This window comes from Argopecten irradians, unplaced genomic scaffold (assembly GCF_041381155.1).
Source record: "Argopecten irradians isolate NY unplaced genomic scaffold, Ai_NY scaffold_0591, whole genome shotgun sequence".
In the NCBI taxonomy this organism is placed as follows: domain Eukaryota; kingdom Metazoa; phylum Mollusca; class Bivalvia; order Pectinida; family Pectinidae; genus Argopecten; species Argopecten irradians.
The window spans coordinates 15,810-35,452 of record NW_027188058.1 but is presented as its reverse complement, the minus strand read 5'-3'; the positions used below and the strand labels follow the sequence as shown (position 1 = coordinate 35,452).

The window sequence follows — 19,643 nt, the reverse complement described above, 5'->3', positions numbered from 1 at the left end:
AGATATATAATTACCATAATCCCCCCGGGTCATCATATTTATAAAGACTCTATCAATAAAACGATTCCCCAGGGTCATCATAGTTATACAGACTCTATCAATAAAACGATTCCCCAGGGTCATCATAGTTATACAGACTCTATCAATAATACGATTCCCCAGGGTCATCATATTTATACAGACTCTATCAATAAAACGATTCCCCGGGGTCATCATAGTTATACAGACTCTATCAATAAAACGATTCCCCGGGGTCATCGTTGCTACAGAGACTCTATCAATAAAACGATTCCCCCGGGTCATCATAGTAATACAGACTCTTTCAGTAATAGGATTCCACGGTGTCATCATAGTTATACAGACTCTATAATATTACGATTCCCCGGGGTCATAATAGTTATACAGACTCTTTCAGTAAAACGATTCCCCAAGGTCATCATAGTTATACAGACTCTCTCAATAAAACGATTCCCCAGGGTCATCATAGTTATACAGACTCTATCAATGAAACGATTCCCCAGGGTCATCATAGTAATACAGACTCTCTCAATAAAACGATTCCCCAGAGTCATCATAATTATACAGACTCTATCAATAAAACGATTCCCCAGGGTCATCATAGTTATACAGACTCTTTCAGTAAAACGATTCCCCAAGGTCATCATAGTTATACAGACTATCTCAATAAAACGATTCCCCAGGGTCATCATAGTTATACAGACTCTATCAATAATACGATTCCCCAGGGTCATCATAGTTATACAGACTCTATCAATAAAACGGTTCCCCTGGGTCATCGTTGTTATACAGACTCTATCAATAAAACGATTCCCCGGGGTCATCGTTGTTATACAGACTCTATCAATAAAACGATTCCCAGGGGTCATTATAGTAATACAGACTCTATCAATAAAACGGTTCCCCGGGGTCATTGTTGTTATACAGACTCAATCAATAAAACGATTCCCCAGGGTCATCGTTGTTATAGAGACTCTATCAATAAAACGATTTCCCCCGGGTCATCATAGTTATACAGACTCTTTTTTTTTTTTTTTTTTTTTTCTAAATATTTTTTACACAGTATATATAAATGGACACTAACACACAAACACTTGCATATGCACTCATTCACAATACTTGAAACATCAAGTTGTACGTTATGAAACATCCATAAAAACATATATAAGCCATTAATAGCCAACCATAACGCACATATATGCATGCTCTCACTCTCTCTCTCTCTCACACACACACACACACACACACTCACTCACATACATACAGACAGACAGACAGACATACTAAAGAAAAAAGATAAGAAGGAAGAAGAAAGAAGAGGGAGGAGGAGGTACCGTTACACAAACACGTATATTACGTACAGTTTAAATATATTATACTAAATAAATAAAAAAAAAAATAAAAAAATTGTTCTGAAGAATTGTTGTGCTGATCAGCTATATAAACCCCAACCAAAGATAAAAAAGAAAATTAAAGTAAGTTAGCAGTAGTAAAAGACTAAGTAAAAGACTAGGGTAAAGGTATATACTTAAAGGTCCAATAAAGGTTTCCATTTCCTCCAGCCTATTTCAAATTGCTTTTTAACATGGTCACTTTGACTAAAAAACATATTTTTTGAACTAAAAAAATATCCTATCTTAATTACATTAATAAGAGCATTGCTATTTAAAGAGTTGCTAAGACATCTGATATTATAAATGTAATGTTTCATAATTATCAAAATTTCATTGTCAACAGAGCTACAATTTTGTAAAACTATTCCAAAAAGAAATGAATTTTTATTATATGCAAAGGGAATAAACAATAAATCTGATAAAGTTTCAAAATTTTGAAGCAGAGTTTGCACCTCTTTGCATTCCCATAGGCAATGTATAATTGTTTTCCTTTCTATATTACATAAAGTACACATAGGACTAGGATTTATTCCTATCTTATAAAGGAAGGTATTAGTAACTAATATATGATGAATAATTCTGACTTGAAACCATATTCAATTTGGATATTTTTTGTTACCTTAAAATGGAAGAGTATACATTTTAACCACATTTCTGTATCAAAGTTAAAGCCCAAATTCCATTTTTCTAGTACCTGTTAGAGTTGTTGATGGATTTATGATAAACCTATAGATAGTCTTTTCACACCCTTTTTGCAATTTAAAGAAATTATTTTCTAATAATTGTGGTATAAAAGGGTATGAAAGTTTCTCTGGTTTTATTTCGAGATTTCGTAAATAGCGCGTTTATTGACAATTATTAGTCCGTGATATTGGTAGAAAATTAGTATCAATTCCAAATTTTTGTATAAATTCGTCAAAAGAAAGAAAAGTAAAATTGTCAGAATTTTTCATCAAATCATTTAAAATTAAATGATATCATTGTTGTACCATAGAGAGGTGTTTTTGAGGATACACTCTTGTCTATTTAGCCTCATATCTTCAGAATAATTTAATTTATCCCATGCTTTAAAGACATCTTTCCAAAATTGATTACGACATCTGGATATACACAATTTTACATAATCCTTCCCACAATTATATATCTTATTTAAATCTAGAGTTGATTTGAGGATCAGATACCATTTGCCTGAAGACGAGAATAATCTTCTAATCCATCCTAACTTTAATGAATGGATGAAAGCATACAAGTCAATCATCTTAAGCCCACCATCTGCATAATTTTGAATCAAAACTAACATTATTTGTATCTTAGGGCATAGACCATTTCAAACAAAAACAAATCAATCATTAACGGACTTAATTGTGTAGGAAGAAATATTTTTCTCTGGTTGTTATGTTAAGGTCATAGAATAGTATAATAAAGTTGCGTAGAGTCACAGAAAGATTTGTAATAACATTGAGATTTATCCCAATTGGAGAGTCAAGCGCCCGCTCTTCCAAGCAGAAAGAAGTTTGATTAAGAGTTTTACAAATGTTTTTTGTCTTTAATTCCATTTTTGGTAATTGATCGTGAACTCCACTGAAAATTCAACCCAAAGAAAAAATGTAAATATGGGTCCCTCCCCACTCCCACTTGTAGTAAATTCAACCAGATCCGGCTTAATAGTGTGTTACATCACTGAATATTTATAGCTCGCCTAACCTTACAATCTTGTGTTATTGAACTAGGTAATAAACGTTTAAACCTGTAATATTTTTTTGCCTAGATTATTTACAACTGCGATATATACTCATTAAGAGACCTCTCTGACCCATCTAGTATTAAACCAGTGTCATCTGCATATTGCACATTCAAAATAAGTACATTATCTACATCAATGCCTTTAATATGATTATTATTTCTAATTCTTGTAGCTAGCACTTCTGCACAAATAATAAAAATGTAGGGAGCTATTGGATCTCCTTGGCGACAACCTCTTTCAATACTGATACGGTCCGATAAATTTCCCCCTTGATTAATTGAAGAATATACATTATTGTCAAATAATTTTAACCACTTTCTCATTTCTGGTCCAAGTTAAAATAGTTAAAAACTTTATCAATAAATCTCTATGAAACGGAGTCAAAAGCTTTTTCGAAATCTACTAACATCAACATACCTGGAATATTTAAATCTTCAACATATTGCATTACATCATCCACTGTGCGGATATTTTCACCTATATACCTACCAGATAAAAAGCCAGTCTGATCTTCATTGATAATTTTATCTAAAACTGTTTTGATTCTTTGTGAAATTACCCCTCTATCAATATCACAATTCCCTCGGGACATCATATATAGTCACTTAATGATGCCCCCGGGTCATTGTAGCTATATACTTACTTATACAATTTATCTATTATTATCATATTTTAAGATATATACTATTATGGAAATACTGACACACATTTTGATTATCTATATAAATAACTTTTTTCAGAATGTTACCATTGCACCACATCAAGAGATATCCGTATCTTTACTGCCACTACAGACAGACAATGGAGAAATCTTCATGGTACTTTCATATACTCACAAACTTTTCAGATCTTTAAGAAAAAAAATCAATACTGAACTACAAAAATAATTTATCTGGTATGTATATGAAAGAAATTAATTGTTTGCTTTTACAGACACAAAGCAGATCCTGACCCGGGCAGTCTTTCAGACAGATAAACATGTACTTCCGCCAACTCACACTGATCTTCTCCACCCCAGTACATGCCATGGTATATGTTGATTGAATTAAATTATATCTAATAACCAATATGGTGTATGGGAAGGAGAAAGGGCAGTGAACAGAAGTAAAGTTGGGTTTTGGAAAGGTCGTATATATTATAATCACCATGTTGGATTCTTGTCTATTCTTTGAAGTGACATGCTAAGTGTCTTTACAGGAATATGATACATTATCTGTATACCTGTGTATATATATATCTGTATAGATTATGGGTTATAATATATAGTTGTGAAGCAATATTAGTTCTTTGATATTTACTTCCCGCATTCTTCGCTATAGTTTTCCAAAACATTGTTACATATAAGTCCCTTTATTATGTAAAATAAAGGTACTCGTATGTTAATTTTCACAAAAAAAAAAAAACAATTGTTATCGCTAATTATTTATCACTAAACTGGTGCACTTATCAATCCCCCAATTGATGTATAATCTGAATTGTTTTAATTAAAACACAAGGAATTTTTGGAAAAAGTCTGTATTTCTTCTTATACAGTATCCATATGTTTCATATCTCTTTTTAATATTGAAATTTAACATTTTTAGGATTAAGGCCAGATGCCAACCATGCATGTGCACGCCACCAAAGCAAAGACACCTTCCAGAAACAACTCCAGTCAACAGGGTGCTAAATGATGTGAGAGATGTAAGTTTGCTTCATAATCATTTGTAATAAATCTTGTGTACAGATACAATGTTATTAGTTATAGTAACAATGAAAGACTGTCTTCTTCAAAACATTAAATATTAGAATGATCAGTACTGAGCTTTAAAGATAGAAAAAGATCACGCACAAAGAATATAACATGGCCTTGTTAGCTCACCTGGCCTGAAGGCCAGTTAAAATCCTTCTTCTTTTGTAGGAATTAAAGAATCTCTTTCTAATTTGGGCCGAAGCTTATATTATTTATTTTATTTCCTTGTTTTAACACATTGTAGAGTTGGAATAAACATATACAATATAACAATGCAGACAGTATTGGACAATCATTACTACATTTTGCATAGCAAAACAGTACATTGTATGATTACTTATGTAAACATACCATTTCAGATCATCAAACAAAATAGTATTATTGAACGACAATAAATTCCTAATGCACATTTCAAAAACTTGCAAATGTTAATATTGGTTAACTTAAATTCGATATTAAATTATCTCGTCGCTTTAAAGCTGAATCTATGTATTTTCCTAATCTATTAAATTCCCCGATATTTTGGATAGATAATAAAAGTACCAACTTAACACTAGGGCATCTGTAACAATATGATTTAATATATTTTATTTCTTGAATAATAGTAAGCTTTCTTGGGTAAGTCAAATCAATTTTGTATTTATTCAACAGTAGGTTTGTCCCCCAGGTGCTTGATGGGCAGGGGAAATGTAGTTTTAAAATTCTTAAAAACCTTGCTTTATTATCTCAAATACTTTTCAGATTCTTCGCAGTACAGATGACTAAGAAACTATTGACCAGGTGAGTACCAAAGATGTTTATTTATAAATTTTAAACAAATGTTATTTTACATAATCACAGGAGCATAAAATTAGTGAACATTTGTCGAGTAAGTACCAAGATCAATAATTTTGATTAGTTTTTACAAATAATTTTAAAGTCAAATGAGTTAATAATTTGATAATTGATAATTCAATAATATGTAGTAAGATGTAGAGGATCTTTCTTTTGCGTCTTTTAATATGTGAATATAGATTTTAATGCCAATGTTATGTGAATATACAGTGTTCCAACGTATCCTGCATTGGAACCCGATATTGGGTAAAGCCTCTCTGCGAGGACTCTGAAGAAGGCTAGAGATTAAATTCAGCAATTGAAGAACAATGGTATTATTGAAACAGGCGATTTAAAAGTCACCTTATAATAACATTTAGTTGCATTTTTATGATCAAACCATGTAGAGGAACCAGACAAATCTTTGGCCATTTCCAAAATACTGAGATATCTTAATGTAGGTGTCAGTAAAATTAAGACACTCACTTATACAGAATAGCATGAAAACTGTTTCCCATATTTCCTGTAGTGCCTAGTGTAATACGGGTACATATAATGGATACTGAAGTCAATACCTTTTCCATAATATACAGTATAGATACCTTTACCATGTGACATTCACTTAGAGTGATAACATTGAAGTTGTATTGTTTTTATGGTGTACATAGATACTTAAAATGTATCATTAAGCAAAAAAGGTTAGTTATGACTATTTTTACTTCACAGATGAAAACACATACCAATAAAAATGCAGGCATGGAACTGTAATGTATACTGTCATGTATATCTTAATCGGTCCATAATCCGGTTAGTAGTGTGTCTCTGTTATTATGTCACGTGCGCGTGAGCCTCGTTTGGATTAATAAATGATGCTGGACCTCAGCCATGTTCGTTGTTTTAATATGCTAGATAAGGCATACATAACATGGTGTCAGAAGCGGGATTGAGGATGCCTGAAGAGTAATCTATGGAACGTTTTATGTCTGACATAACAGGAACAGTATGTATAACACATGATCTGTTCTATGGGACGTTTTATGTCAGATATAACAGGATTAGTATGTAAAATACACAATCTGTTCTCTTGGACGTTTTATGTCAGATATAACAGGAACAGTATGTAAAATACATGATCTGTTCTATGGGACGTTTTATGTCTGATATAACAGGAACTGTATGTAAAATACATGATCTGTTCTATGGGACGTTTTATGACAGATATAACAGGAACAGTATGTATAATACATGATATGTTCTATGGGACATTTTATGTCCAATATAACAGGAACAGTATGTATTATACACAATTTGTTCTATTGGACGTTTTATGTCAGATATAACAGAACCAGTATGTAAAATACATGATCTGTTCTATGGGACGTTTTATGTCAGATATAACAGGAACTGTATGTAAAATACACGATCTGTTCTATTGGACATTTTATGTCCAATATAACGGGATCAGTATGTATAATACACAATCTGTTCTATGGGACGTTTATATCAGATATAACAGGAATAGTATGTAAAATACACAATCTGTTCTATTGGACGTTTTATGTCAGATATAACAGGAACAGTATGTAAAATACATGATCTATTCTATAGGACGTTATATGTTAGATATAGCGGAAGCAGTATGAATAATACACAATCTGTTCTATGGAACATTTTATGTCCAATATAACAGGAACAGTATGTATACTACATGGTTATGTTCTATGGGAAATTTTATTTCCAATATAACAGGATTAGTTTATTGTATGATATACGATCTGTTATATGTTTTTTTGCGACGTTTTCTGTGAATTCAATGGTGTAATCTCTTGGAAGGGTCCGCCGCCGCGGGTACGCCGCACGCGGCCGTGCCCCCGCCCGCGCCGCGCCGTGGCCCCCGGGACGCGCGTCCCGCCGCCCGGCCGCCCCGGCGTCGGACCACGACGCGCCTCCCGCCGCCCGCCCGCGCTCCGCAGCGGTCGCGGGCGCGACGGTGGCGAAGTGGCCCCCACCGCGCGCGCGCCCCACGAGCCGTCCTGGCGCGCGCCCGAGGCCTGGGTCGGCACGCGGCGCCGCCGCCCCGCTAACCCCCGATCCCCCCCGCGGTTGCCGAAGTGGACGGGCGCCCCCGCACACCGGCCCGCCACGTACGGACGACCCGCCCCGCGGTGCCCGGCGCGATTCCCCCCGTCCGCCGCGCCCCCCACCGCCCGCGCACCACGCCGCTTCTAACGCGGTGCGCGCCGCGCGCCGTCGGGAGGCGCACCCGACGCCGCCGCCGCGCGCGTCGTCGCGTTCGCGCGCGAATCGCCGCAACAGCCTCCGTGGACGCGACGCGACCACCCGCGCAGGCCCCGCGCGGTCCCGCGCCGCGGACCGCCGCGGTGGCCCGAGTATGTACCGACTGGCCGATATTACCACATGCCCTCCACTCTCTTGGTCGCGAGTTCGAATCCCATGTAGGGCAGATGCCAGGTACTGGCCGCTGGTCGGTGGTTTTTTTCTCCGGGTACTCCTGCTTTCCTCCACCAACAAAACCTGGCATGTCCTTAAATGACCCTGGCTGTTAATAGGACATTAAACTAATCAAACCCAGTAATACATGATCTGTTCTGTGGAACATTTGATGTCCGATATAAAAGGAACAGTATATATGTATAATATAAGATCTGTTCTACGGGAATTTTTCTGTCCGATATAACAGTTACAGATATATATAATACATCATCTGTTCTATTGGACGTTTTATGTCATATATAACGGGAACAGTGTTTAAATACACAATCTGTTCTCTTGGACGTTTTATGTCTGACATAATAGGAACAGTATGTATAATACATGATCTGTTCTTTGGGACGTTTTATGTCCAATATAACAGAAACAGTATGTATAATACATGATATGTTATATGGGACATTTTATTTCCAATATAACAGGAATAGTATGTATAATATACGATCTGTTCTATGGGACGTTTTATGTCGGATATAACCGGACAAATCAATGTGTAATACATGATCTTTTCTGTGGGACATTTTATGTCCGATATAACATGAACAGTATATATGTATAATATACGATCTGTTCTATGGGACGTTTTATGTCGGATATAACCGGAAAAATCAATGTGTAATACATGATCTGTTCTGTGGGACTTTTTCTGTCCGATATAACAGTAACAGATATATATAATACACCATCTGTTATATTGGACGTTTTATGTCAGATATAACAGGAACAGTATGTAAAATACATGATCTGTTCTATGGGACGTTTTTATGTCTGATATAACAGGAATAGTATGTAAAATACACAATTTGTTCTATTGAACGTTTTATGTCAGATATATCAGGAACAGTATGTAAAATACATGATCTGTTCCATGGGACGTTTTATGTCTGATATAACAGGAATAGTATGTAAAATACACAATTTGTTCTATTGAACGTTTTATGTCGGATATAACAGGAACAGTATGTAAAATGCATGATCTGTTCTTTGGGACGTTTTATGTCCGATATAACAGGAACAGTATGTTTATTACATGATCTGTTTTATGGGACGTTTTATGTTTGATATAACAGGAACAGTATGTAAAATACAAAATCTGTTCTATTGGACGTTTTATGTCAGATATAACAGAAACAGTATGTAAAATACATGATCTGTTCTATGGGACATTTTATGTCCGATATAACAGGAACAGTATATAATTTAAGATCTGTTCTACAGGACTTTTTCTGTCCGATATAACAGTAACAGATATATATAATACACCATCTGTTCTTTTGGACGTTTTATGTCAGATATAACAGGAACAGTATGTAAAATACATGATCTGTTCTATGGGACGTTTTATGTCCAATATAACAGGAACAGTTTGTGTAATACATGATCTGTTCTTTGGGACGTTTTATGTCTGATATAACAGGAACAGTATGTGTAATACATGATCTGTTCTTTGGGACGTTTTATGTCTGATATAACAGGAACAGTATGTTTATTACATGATCTGTTTTATGGGACGTTTTATGTCTGATATAACAGGAACAGTATGTAAAATACAAAATCTGTTCTATTGGACGTTTTATGTCAGATATAACAGAAACAGTATGTAAAATACGTGATCTGTTCTATGGGACATTTTATGTCCGATATAACAGGAGCAGTATATATGTATAATTTAAGATCTGTTCTACAGGACTTTTTCTGTCCGATATAACAGTAACAGATATATATAATACACAATCTGTTCTATTGGACGTTTTATGTCAGATATAACAGGAACAGTATGAAAAATACTTGATCTATTTTATAGGACGTTATATGTTAGATATAGCGGAAGCAGTATGAGTAATACACAATCTGTTCTATGGGACATTTTATGTCCAATATAACAGGAACAGTATGTATAATCCATGGTATGTTCTATGGGAAATTTTATTTCCAATATAACAGGAATAGTATTTATAATATACGATCTGTTCTATGGGACGTTTTATGTCGGATATAACCGGACAAATCAATGTGTAATACATGAAGGGCCGCGGTGGCCGAGTGGTTAAGATGTACCGACATATTACCACATGCCCTCCACCTCTTGGTCGCGAGTTCGAATCCCATGTAGGGCAGATGCCAGATACTGGCCGCTGGTCGGTGGTTTTTCTCCGGGTACTCCTGCTTTCCTCCACCAACAAACCTGGCATGTCCTTAAATGACCCTGGCTGTTAATAGGACATTAAACTAATCAAACCCAGTAATACATGATCTGTTCTGAGGAACATTTTATGTCCGATATAAAAGGAACAGTATATATGTATAATATAAGATCTGTTCTACGGGAATTTTTCTGTCCGATATAACAGTTACAGATATATATAATACATCATCTGTTCTATTAGACGTTTTATGTCATATATAACAGGAACAGTGTGTAAAATACACAATCTGTTCTCTTGGACGTTTCATGTCTGACATAATAGGAACAGTATGTATAATACATGATCTGTTCTATGGGACGTTTTATGTCTGATATAACAGGAACAGTATGTATAATACATGATCTGTTCTATGGGACGTTTTATGTCTGATATAACAGGAACAGTATGTATAATACATGATCTGTTCTATGGGACGTTTTATGTCTGATATAACAGGAACAGTATGTAAAATACACAATCTGTTTCTCTTCGACGTTTTATGTCAGATATAACAGGAACAGTATGTAAAATACATGATCTTTTCTATGGGACATTTTATGTACAATATAACAGGAACAGTATGTATAATACATGATATGTTATATGGGACATTTTATTTCCAATATAACAGGAATAGTATGTATAATATACGATCTGTACTATGGGACGTTTTATGTCGGATATAACCGGACAAAATGTGTAATACATGATCTTTTCTGTGGGACATTTTATGTCCGATATAACAGGAACAGTATATATGTATAATATACGATCTGTTCTATGGGACGTTTTATGTCGGATATAACCGGAAAAATCAATGTGTAATACATGATCTGTTCTGTGGGACTTTTTCTGTCCGATATAACAGTAACATATATATATAATACACCATCTGTTATATTGGACGTTTTATGTCAGATATAACAGGAACAGTATGTAAAATACATGATCTGTTCTATGGGACGTTTTATGTCCGATATAACAGGAACAGTATGTAAAATATATGATCTGTTCTATGGGACGTTTTATGTCTGATATAACAGGAATAGTATGTAAAATACACAATTTGTTCTATTGGACGTTTTTTTGTCAGATATAACAGGAACAGTATGTAAAATACATGATCTGTTCTATGGGACGTTTTATGTCCGATATAACAGGAACAGTATATATGTATAATATAAGATCTGTTCTACAGGAATTTTTCTGTCCGATATAACAGTAACAGTATGTATAATACATTATCTGTTCTATTGGACGTTTTATGCCAGATATAACAGGAACAGTATGTATAATACATGATCTGTTCTATGGGACATTTTATGTCTGATATAACAGGAATAGTATGTAAAACACACAATCTGTTCTATTGGACGTTTTTTGTCAGATATAACAGGAACAGTATGTAAAATACATGATCTGTTCTAAGGGACGTTTTATGTCAGATATAACAGGAACAGTATGTATAATACATGATTTGTTCTATAGGACGTTTTCTGTCAGATATAACAGGAACAGTATGTATAATACATGATCTGTTCTTTGGGACGTTTTATGTCCAATATAACAGAAACAGTATGTATAATACATATGTTATATGGGACATTTTATTTCCAATATAACAGGAATAGTATGTATAATATACGATCTGTTCTATGGGACGTTTTATGTCGGATATAACCGGACAAATCAATGTGTAATACATGATCTTTTCTGTGGGACATTTTATGTCCGATATAACATGAACAGTATATATGTATAATATACGATCTGTTCTATGGGACGTTTTATGTCGGATATAACCGGAAAAATCAATGTGTAATACATGATCTGTTCTGTGGGACTTTTTCTGTCCGATATAACAGTAACAGATATATATAATACACCATCTGTTATATTGGACGTTTTATGTCAGATATAACAGGAACAGTATGTAAAATACATGATCTGTTCTATGGGACGTTTTATGTCTGATATAACAGGAATAGTATGTAAAATACACAATTTGTTCTATTGAACGTTTTATGTCAGATATATCAGGAACAGTATGTAAAATACATGATCTGTTCCATGGGACGTTTTATGTCTGATATAACAGGAATAGTATGTAAAATACACAATTTGTTCTATTGAACGTTTTATGTCGGATATAACAGGAACAGTATGTAAAATGCATGATCTGTTCTTTGGGACGTTTTATGTCCGATATAACAGGAACAGTATGTTTATTACATGATCTGTTTTATGGGACGTTTTATGTTTGATATAACAGGAACAGTATGTAAAATACAAAATCTGTTCTATTGGACGTTTTATGTCAGATATAACAGAAACAGTATGTAAAATACATGATCTGTTCTATGGGACATTTTATGTCCGATATAACAGGAACAGTATATAATTTAAGATCTGTTCTACAGGACTTTTTCTGTCCGATATAACAGTAACAGATATATATAATACACCATCTGTTCTTTTGGATGTTTTATGTCAGATATAACAGGAACAGTATGTAAAAATACATGATCTGTTCTATAGGACGTTTTATGTCCTATATAACAGAAACAGTATGTAAAATACATGATCTGTTCTTTGGGACGTTTTATGTCCGATATAACAGGAACAGTATGTAAAATGCATGATCTGTTCTTTGGGACGTTTTATGTCCGTTATAACAGGAACAGTATGTTTATTACATGATCTGTTTTATGGGACGTTTTATGTCTGATATAACAGGAACAGTATGTAAAATACAAAATCTGTTCTATTGGACGTTTTATGTCAGATATAACAGAAACAGTATGTAAAATACGTGATCTGTTCTATGGGACATTTTATGTCCGATATAACAGGAGCAGTATATATGTATAATTTAAGATCTGTTCTACAGGACTTTTTCTGTCCGATATAACAGTAACAGATATATATAATACACAATCTGTTCTATTGGACGTTTTATGTCAGATATAACAGGAACAGTATGAAAAATACTTGATCTATTTTATAGGACGTTATATGTTAGATATAGCGGAAGCAGTATGAGTAATACACAATCTGTTCCATGGGACATTTTATGTCCAATATAACAGGAACAGTATGTATAATCCATGGTATGTTCTATGGGAAATTTTATTTCCAATATAACAGGAATAGTATTTATAATATACGATCTGTTCTATGGGACGTTTTATGTCGGATATAACCGGACAAATCAATGTGTAATACATGAAGGGCCGCGGTGGCCGAGTGGTTAAGATGTACCGACATATTACCACATGCCCTCCACCTCTTGGTCGCGAGTTCGAATCCCATGTAGGGCAGATGCCAGATACTGGCCGCTGGTCGGTGGTTTTTCTCCGGGTACTCCTGCTTTCCTCCACCAACAAACCTGGCATGTCCTTAAATGACCCTGGCTGTTAATAGGACATTAAACTAATCAAACCCAGTAATACATGATCTGTTCTGAGGAACATTTTATGTCCGATATAAAAGGAACAGTATATATGTATAATATAAGATCTGTTCTACGGGAATTTTTCTGTCCGATATAACAGTTACAGATATATATAATACATCATCTGTTCTATTAGACGTTTTATGTCATATATAACAGGAACAGTGTGTAAAATACACAATCTGTTCTCTTGGACGTTTCATGTCTGACATAATAGGAACAGTATGTATAATACATGATCTGTTCTTTGGGACGTTTTATATCCGATATAACAGGAACAGTATGTATAATACATGATCTGTTCTATGGGACGTTTCATGTCAGATATAACAGGAACAGTATGTATAATACATGATCTGTTCTATGGGACGATTTGTGTCAGATATAACAGGAATAGTATGTAAAATACACAATCTGTTCTCTTCGACGTTTTATGTCAGATATAACAGGAACAGTATGTAAAATACATGATCTTTTCTATGGGACATTTTATGTACAATATAACAGGAACAGTATGTATAATACATGATATGTTATATGGGACATTTTATTTCCAATATAACAGGAATAGTATGTATAATATACGATCTGTACTATGGGACGTTTTATGTCGGATATAACCGGACAAAATGTGTAATACATGATCTTTTCTGTGGGACATTTTATGTCCGATATAACAGGAACAGTATATATGTATAATATACGATCTGTTCTATGGGACGTTTTATGTCGGATATAACCGGAAAAATCAATGTGTAATACATGATCTGTTCTGTGGGACTTTTTCTGTCCGATATAACAGTAACATATATATATAATACACCATCTGTTATATTGGACGTTTTATGTCAGATATAACAGGAACAGTATGTAAAATACATGATCTGTTCTATGGGACGTTTTATGTCCGATATAACAGGAACAGTATGTAAAATATATGATCTGTTCTATGGGACGTTTTATGTCTGATATAACAGGAATAGTATGTAAAATACACAATTTGTTCTATTGGACGTTTTTTGTCAGATATAACAGGAACAGTATGTAAAATACATGATCTGTTCTATGGGACGTTTTATGTCCGATATAACAGGAACAGTATATATGTATAATATAAGATCTGTTCTAACAGGAATTTTTCTGTCCGATATAACAGTAACAGTATGTATAATACATGATCTGTTCTATTGGACGTTTTATGCCAGATATAACAGGAACAGTATGTATAATACATGATCTGTTCTATGGGACATTTTATGTCAGATATAACAGGAATAGTATGTAAAACACACAATCTGTTCTATTGGACGTTTTTTTGTCAGATATAACAGGAACAGTATGTAAAATACATGATCTGTTCTAAGGGACGTTTTATGTCAGATATAACAGGAACAGTATGTATAATACATGATTTGTTCTATAGGACGTTTTCTGTCAGATATAACAGGAACAGTATGTATAATACATTATCTGTTCTATGGGACATTTTATGTCCAATATAACAGGAACAGTATGGAAAATACATGATCTGTTCTAAGGGACGTTTTATGTCAGATATAACAGGAACAGTATGTATAATACATGATTTGTTCTATAGGACGTTTTCTGTCAGATATAACAGGAACAGTATGTATTATACATGATATGTTCTATGGGACATTTTATTTCCAATTTAACAGGAATAGTATGTATGATATACGATCTGTTCTATGGGACGTTAAATGTCGGATATTACATGACAAATCAATGTGTAATACATGATCTGTTCTGTGGGACATTTTATGTCCGATATAACAGGAACAGTATATCTGTATAATATAAGATCTATTCTACGGGACTTTTTATGTCGATATAACAGGAACGGATATGTTTAATACACATGTCATTTTACATTTTCTGTTATATTTTGACTTTTTCCAGGTCCAGGTTTTACTCTGACTTGGTGTTTAGCAGATCGTCTACCACATCATCTACATCAGCTTCAGATTCAAGTGATTCATCTGCCCCTGATGTCCTTGGATTTCAGTGCTCCAGTCTGAGCACAAATATTGCAATGTGTGAAGATCTAGAGATTACTTTGTGTAATGATCGAAACAATTATTTGCTTGCTTACTAAATTATGCAACATTTAATTTGTTTTGGTGTTTATGCAATGTTACAGACATCAGCTTAACACTTGCATAGTATAATTAGGGCCCCGCATCGTAATCAGGTTGTCCGTTTGTCCGTCCGTCCTTCCGTCTGCCCGTTTTTGGTTTTTTTTTTTTTTTTTGTTACCACTATTTTTCAAAAAAGTACTGAAAGGATCTGTCTCAAATTTTATATTTCTCACAAGGTACCGTTACAAAGGGTACTTTCTCAAAAATTTTTTATGTATATGTTTCCCAAAGGCACTGGTTGTGCATATTGCATTTTGGGATAGATCGGTTAACAAGATTGCCTAAAGGCAGGCATCTTGAATTTTGATTGTTTAAGTTTTTTTACCGCTATTTCCCAAAATGTACCTAACGGATCTTATATGTAGGTTCCCCGAGGGCACTTATTTGGTTATATTGCATTTTGGGACCGATCCATCAACAAGATGGCCAACAGGCAGCCATCTGGTATTTTAATATTTAAAGTTTAAAAAGCAAAGAAAAGATCCCTCTTTCTATTGTGAGACAAAGATCATTCTTTAGTAGGCGCCAAGATCCCTGAGATCTCTTGTACTATACTGTCATCAGTCATTTTCAAATCGAAAAGAACATTGAGCAGGGCCCTTTGTGATATGTCAGTGTTCTAGTTATTATTAATTATAATATTATAATTGTTTTTTTAAGTCGCCTGAGACAAAGTTATTTTTGTTATGATCAAAATATCCGATTGTATTTTTAAAGCGTTCAACCTATCATAAAAGAAATAAGTCAAAAACACAAATAATGGGAAATATATTGACAATTAACGATGTAGTAATTAAATAATAAATGGTATTTATATATAAAATATTCATGAAGGTCAGGTCACGTTCGGACCTGGGAAGTCCCTTTGTCAAAGTGCTCCTGTGAAAAAGTTATTTTTTCTTATTTTATCCACGATTTGTGGTAAAATAATTTTTTGGATGATAGTGTAACATAAGTACACATATTACACAGTTTGATTGACTCTCTTTCCTGAAAATATATGACGCGAAATCGTGTTAGTTTGGAATCATGTATGTTAGGGACAATGATCTAGATACCCAGCTAGTGAATACTGCTCACAGTACAAGCTAATGAAATTCCTGGAATCTATTCATTGGCTTAGCCTGAGTGTGAGGAACTTTACTTTGTGTAACATACTTCTGTGGAAATTCTTTGGTAATATGTCAAGCCACAGGAAAAAAACTAGCACTTGGAGGAAGTTTAATGGTGTTAAGGGACAGGGAATATTGAGGAAAGGACTGATGAGACTCTCGGGACTTTGTTAGCATCGCCTCATTACAAAGTCTGACTTTGATCACAAGATAAAGAAGTTGAGTGGACACTGATTCGAAGGAGAATAGAGAATTGGTTGAAGAACTCAGAGGCAGAGTATTTGATTTGGAATCGGAAAATGAGAAACTCCGCCAGACTATTGGAAATTTGGAATCTGAGGTATGCAATCTCCAGGGGTCCCATATCACTCGTCTCAACGATTTGGAACAACACGGACGAAAGAACTCCCTCAGAATTCATGGACTTGAAGATATATCTGTTTCTGAGAACGTGGAGGAATGTGTAGATAAAATTGTGAAGTTTGTTTCGTCAAAACTGAACGTAGACATTTCTAGTGGAGATATTGATATAGCTCATCGCCTAGGGAAGTTTAACAGGGACAGACCGAGGAATGTAATCGTTAAATTTACACATCGCCGGAAAAAGATTGAGATTATCAGAGCCCGCTCGAAGCTGAAGAAGACGAGATACACCATCTTTGAGGACCTCACGAAGATCAACCAGCAGATCTTAAAGGACGCGTACAGACTTCAGTGTGTGAAGCACTCCTTTAGCACGGACGGTAAACTTTTTGCAATTCTGCATGATGGAAGGAAAAGACGACTGCAGGTTGGCACACCTCTCACAGACGAATTCCTTATGAAGGACTCAAACTTTGTGTAAATATTATGTGACAAATCGTACTAGCGCTTGATCGGTAACGGGCTAGGCATGTTGGTGCCGCCAGGAATTGTATCCTGGTTTTACCGATATTCGCATTCAAAGTTTGGATAATATACGTGAAACTGCTACTTTTGTGGTGTTTTTGTGTGTCAAATTCTTATTCTTTTGGATAATTTGTGATTAATGTGTGTGTGTATTGCATGTGTGGGATTTATTTTTCTAAATTCCGGTAAGTCTACTTATTTTTTTAATCTTAGTATGGTTTGACATACATATATATATACATATCATTTGATATACCGTTTTTTATACGGCAATTACAAATATATAATTTAATTTGAACTTTCGTTATAAGTCTGTAAGTAACTTTCCTCCTGTACATTGAATGTTTGTGCTATAATAACGCTCCCGGTGAAGGAAAATTCAAGAGTGTCTTTGTAATTTATAATATTACCATTACGTTATTATTCATACTCATTTAATCGTATCTTTCTTCTGTTTTCTCTCTCTCTTTTGTTACCGTTTCCGGATTTTAGTAATCTCCTTATCGGTTAGTTATTGTACTACTTCCGGTAAAGCTTCACTTCCTGTTACAGATTTTACAGATATCGGCGTGCCCATGCATACTTTCTCAGATACATGTTTCAGGTATTTTTTTTTATGCTATTGAAGGAAAAAAATTATGATTTTGTACTGTTTGCAGTAGAAAATAGCTTTGACCACCAATATATCAATGTATTTTATGTTTTCTCTGTTCATGTTTGTAATCTCTAACTCGTTCTCCTCTCTTCTATCTTTCTCTGGGATGGAACAGGTATACTTTATCTTTAGACAAAGTTATGACATCTATACGGTTTCTATCTGCTAATAATCAAGGCCTAGGTGACAAAATTAAGCGTAAAGATGTATTCTCCTATCTGCTGTCCACTAACAGTAATGTGTTTTGCTTGCAAGACACACATTTTAATAATGAACTAGAAAACATTATACGTAGTGAATGGGGTTTCCAATGCCACTTTAGTTCTTTTAGATCAAATGCTAGAGGTGTAGCCATTATGTTTAGGAACAATTTTGAATTTAAGGTTCACAAGGAGAAGAAAGACAATACTGGTAATTTTTTAGCCTTGGATATTGAAATTGAGACTTTTAGAATTACACTTATTAACCTGTATGGCCCGAATAAGGATGGTCCTAATTTTTATGATAGAATTGTCGAAACTATTGAAGCATTTGATAATCGATATACTATTATTTGTGGAGATTTTAACTCAGTTCTTAACCCTGATATAGACTATGATAAAAATTACAAACATATAAATAACCCTAATGCGAGAGAGAAGATTTTAGAAATTATGGACAATTTTTCATTAGTAGACATTTTTTAGAGAACAGCATGAAGACATTAAAAGATATTCTTGGAGAAAAACAAACCCGTTCAAGCAGGCTCGTCTTGATTTTTTTTTGATATCTGAAAACTTAATTTCCAGTACTGATAAGTCCAAGATTGAAGCAGGCTACCGTTCTGATCATTCATTCCCAACCATATCGTTGAAACTTAATGAATTTGTTCCAGGCAGGGGATTTTGGAAATTTAACAATAGTCTTTTACAGGAACAAGAGTATCTGAATATAGTAAAAACATGTATTAGGGAGACGAAATTACAATATTTTCTTCC

General features: G+C 34.4%; 1 protein-coding gene across 1 annotated transcript; it reads left to right on the top strand.

The window, feature by feature from the left end:
* The first annotated feature begins 4,764 nt into the window (after nucleotides 1-4,764).
* LOC138313085 (uncharacterized) lies at nucleotides 4,765-17,967 on the top strand. The gene is made up of 2 exons (XM_069253734.1): nucleotides 4,765-4,839; nucleotides 17,365-17,967. The coding sequence occupies exons 1-2, from the start codon at nucleotides 4,765-4,767 to the stop codon at nucleotides 17,965-17,967; spliced, it is 678 nt and encodes a 225-aa protein (XP_069109835.1).
* Nucleotides 17,968-19,643: the final 1,676 nt, after the last annotated feature.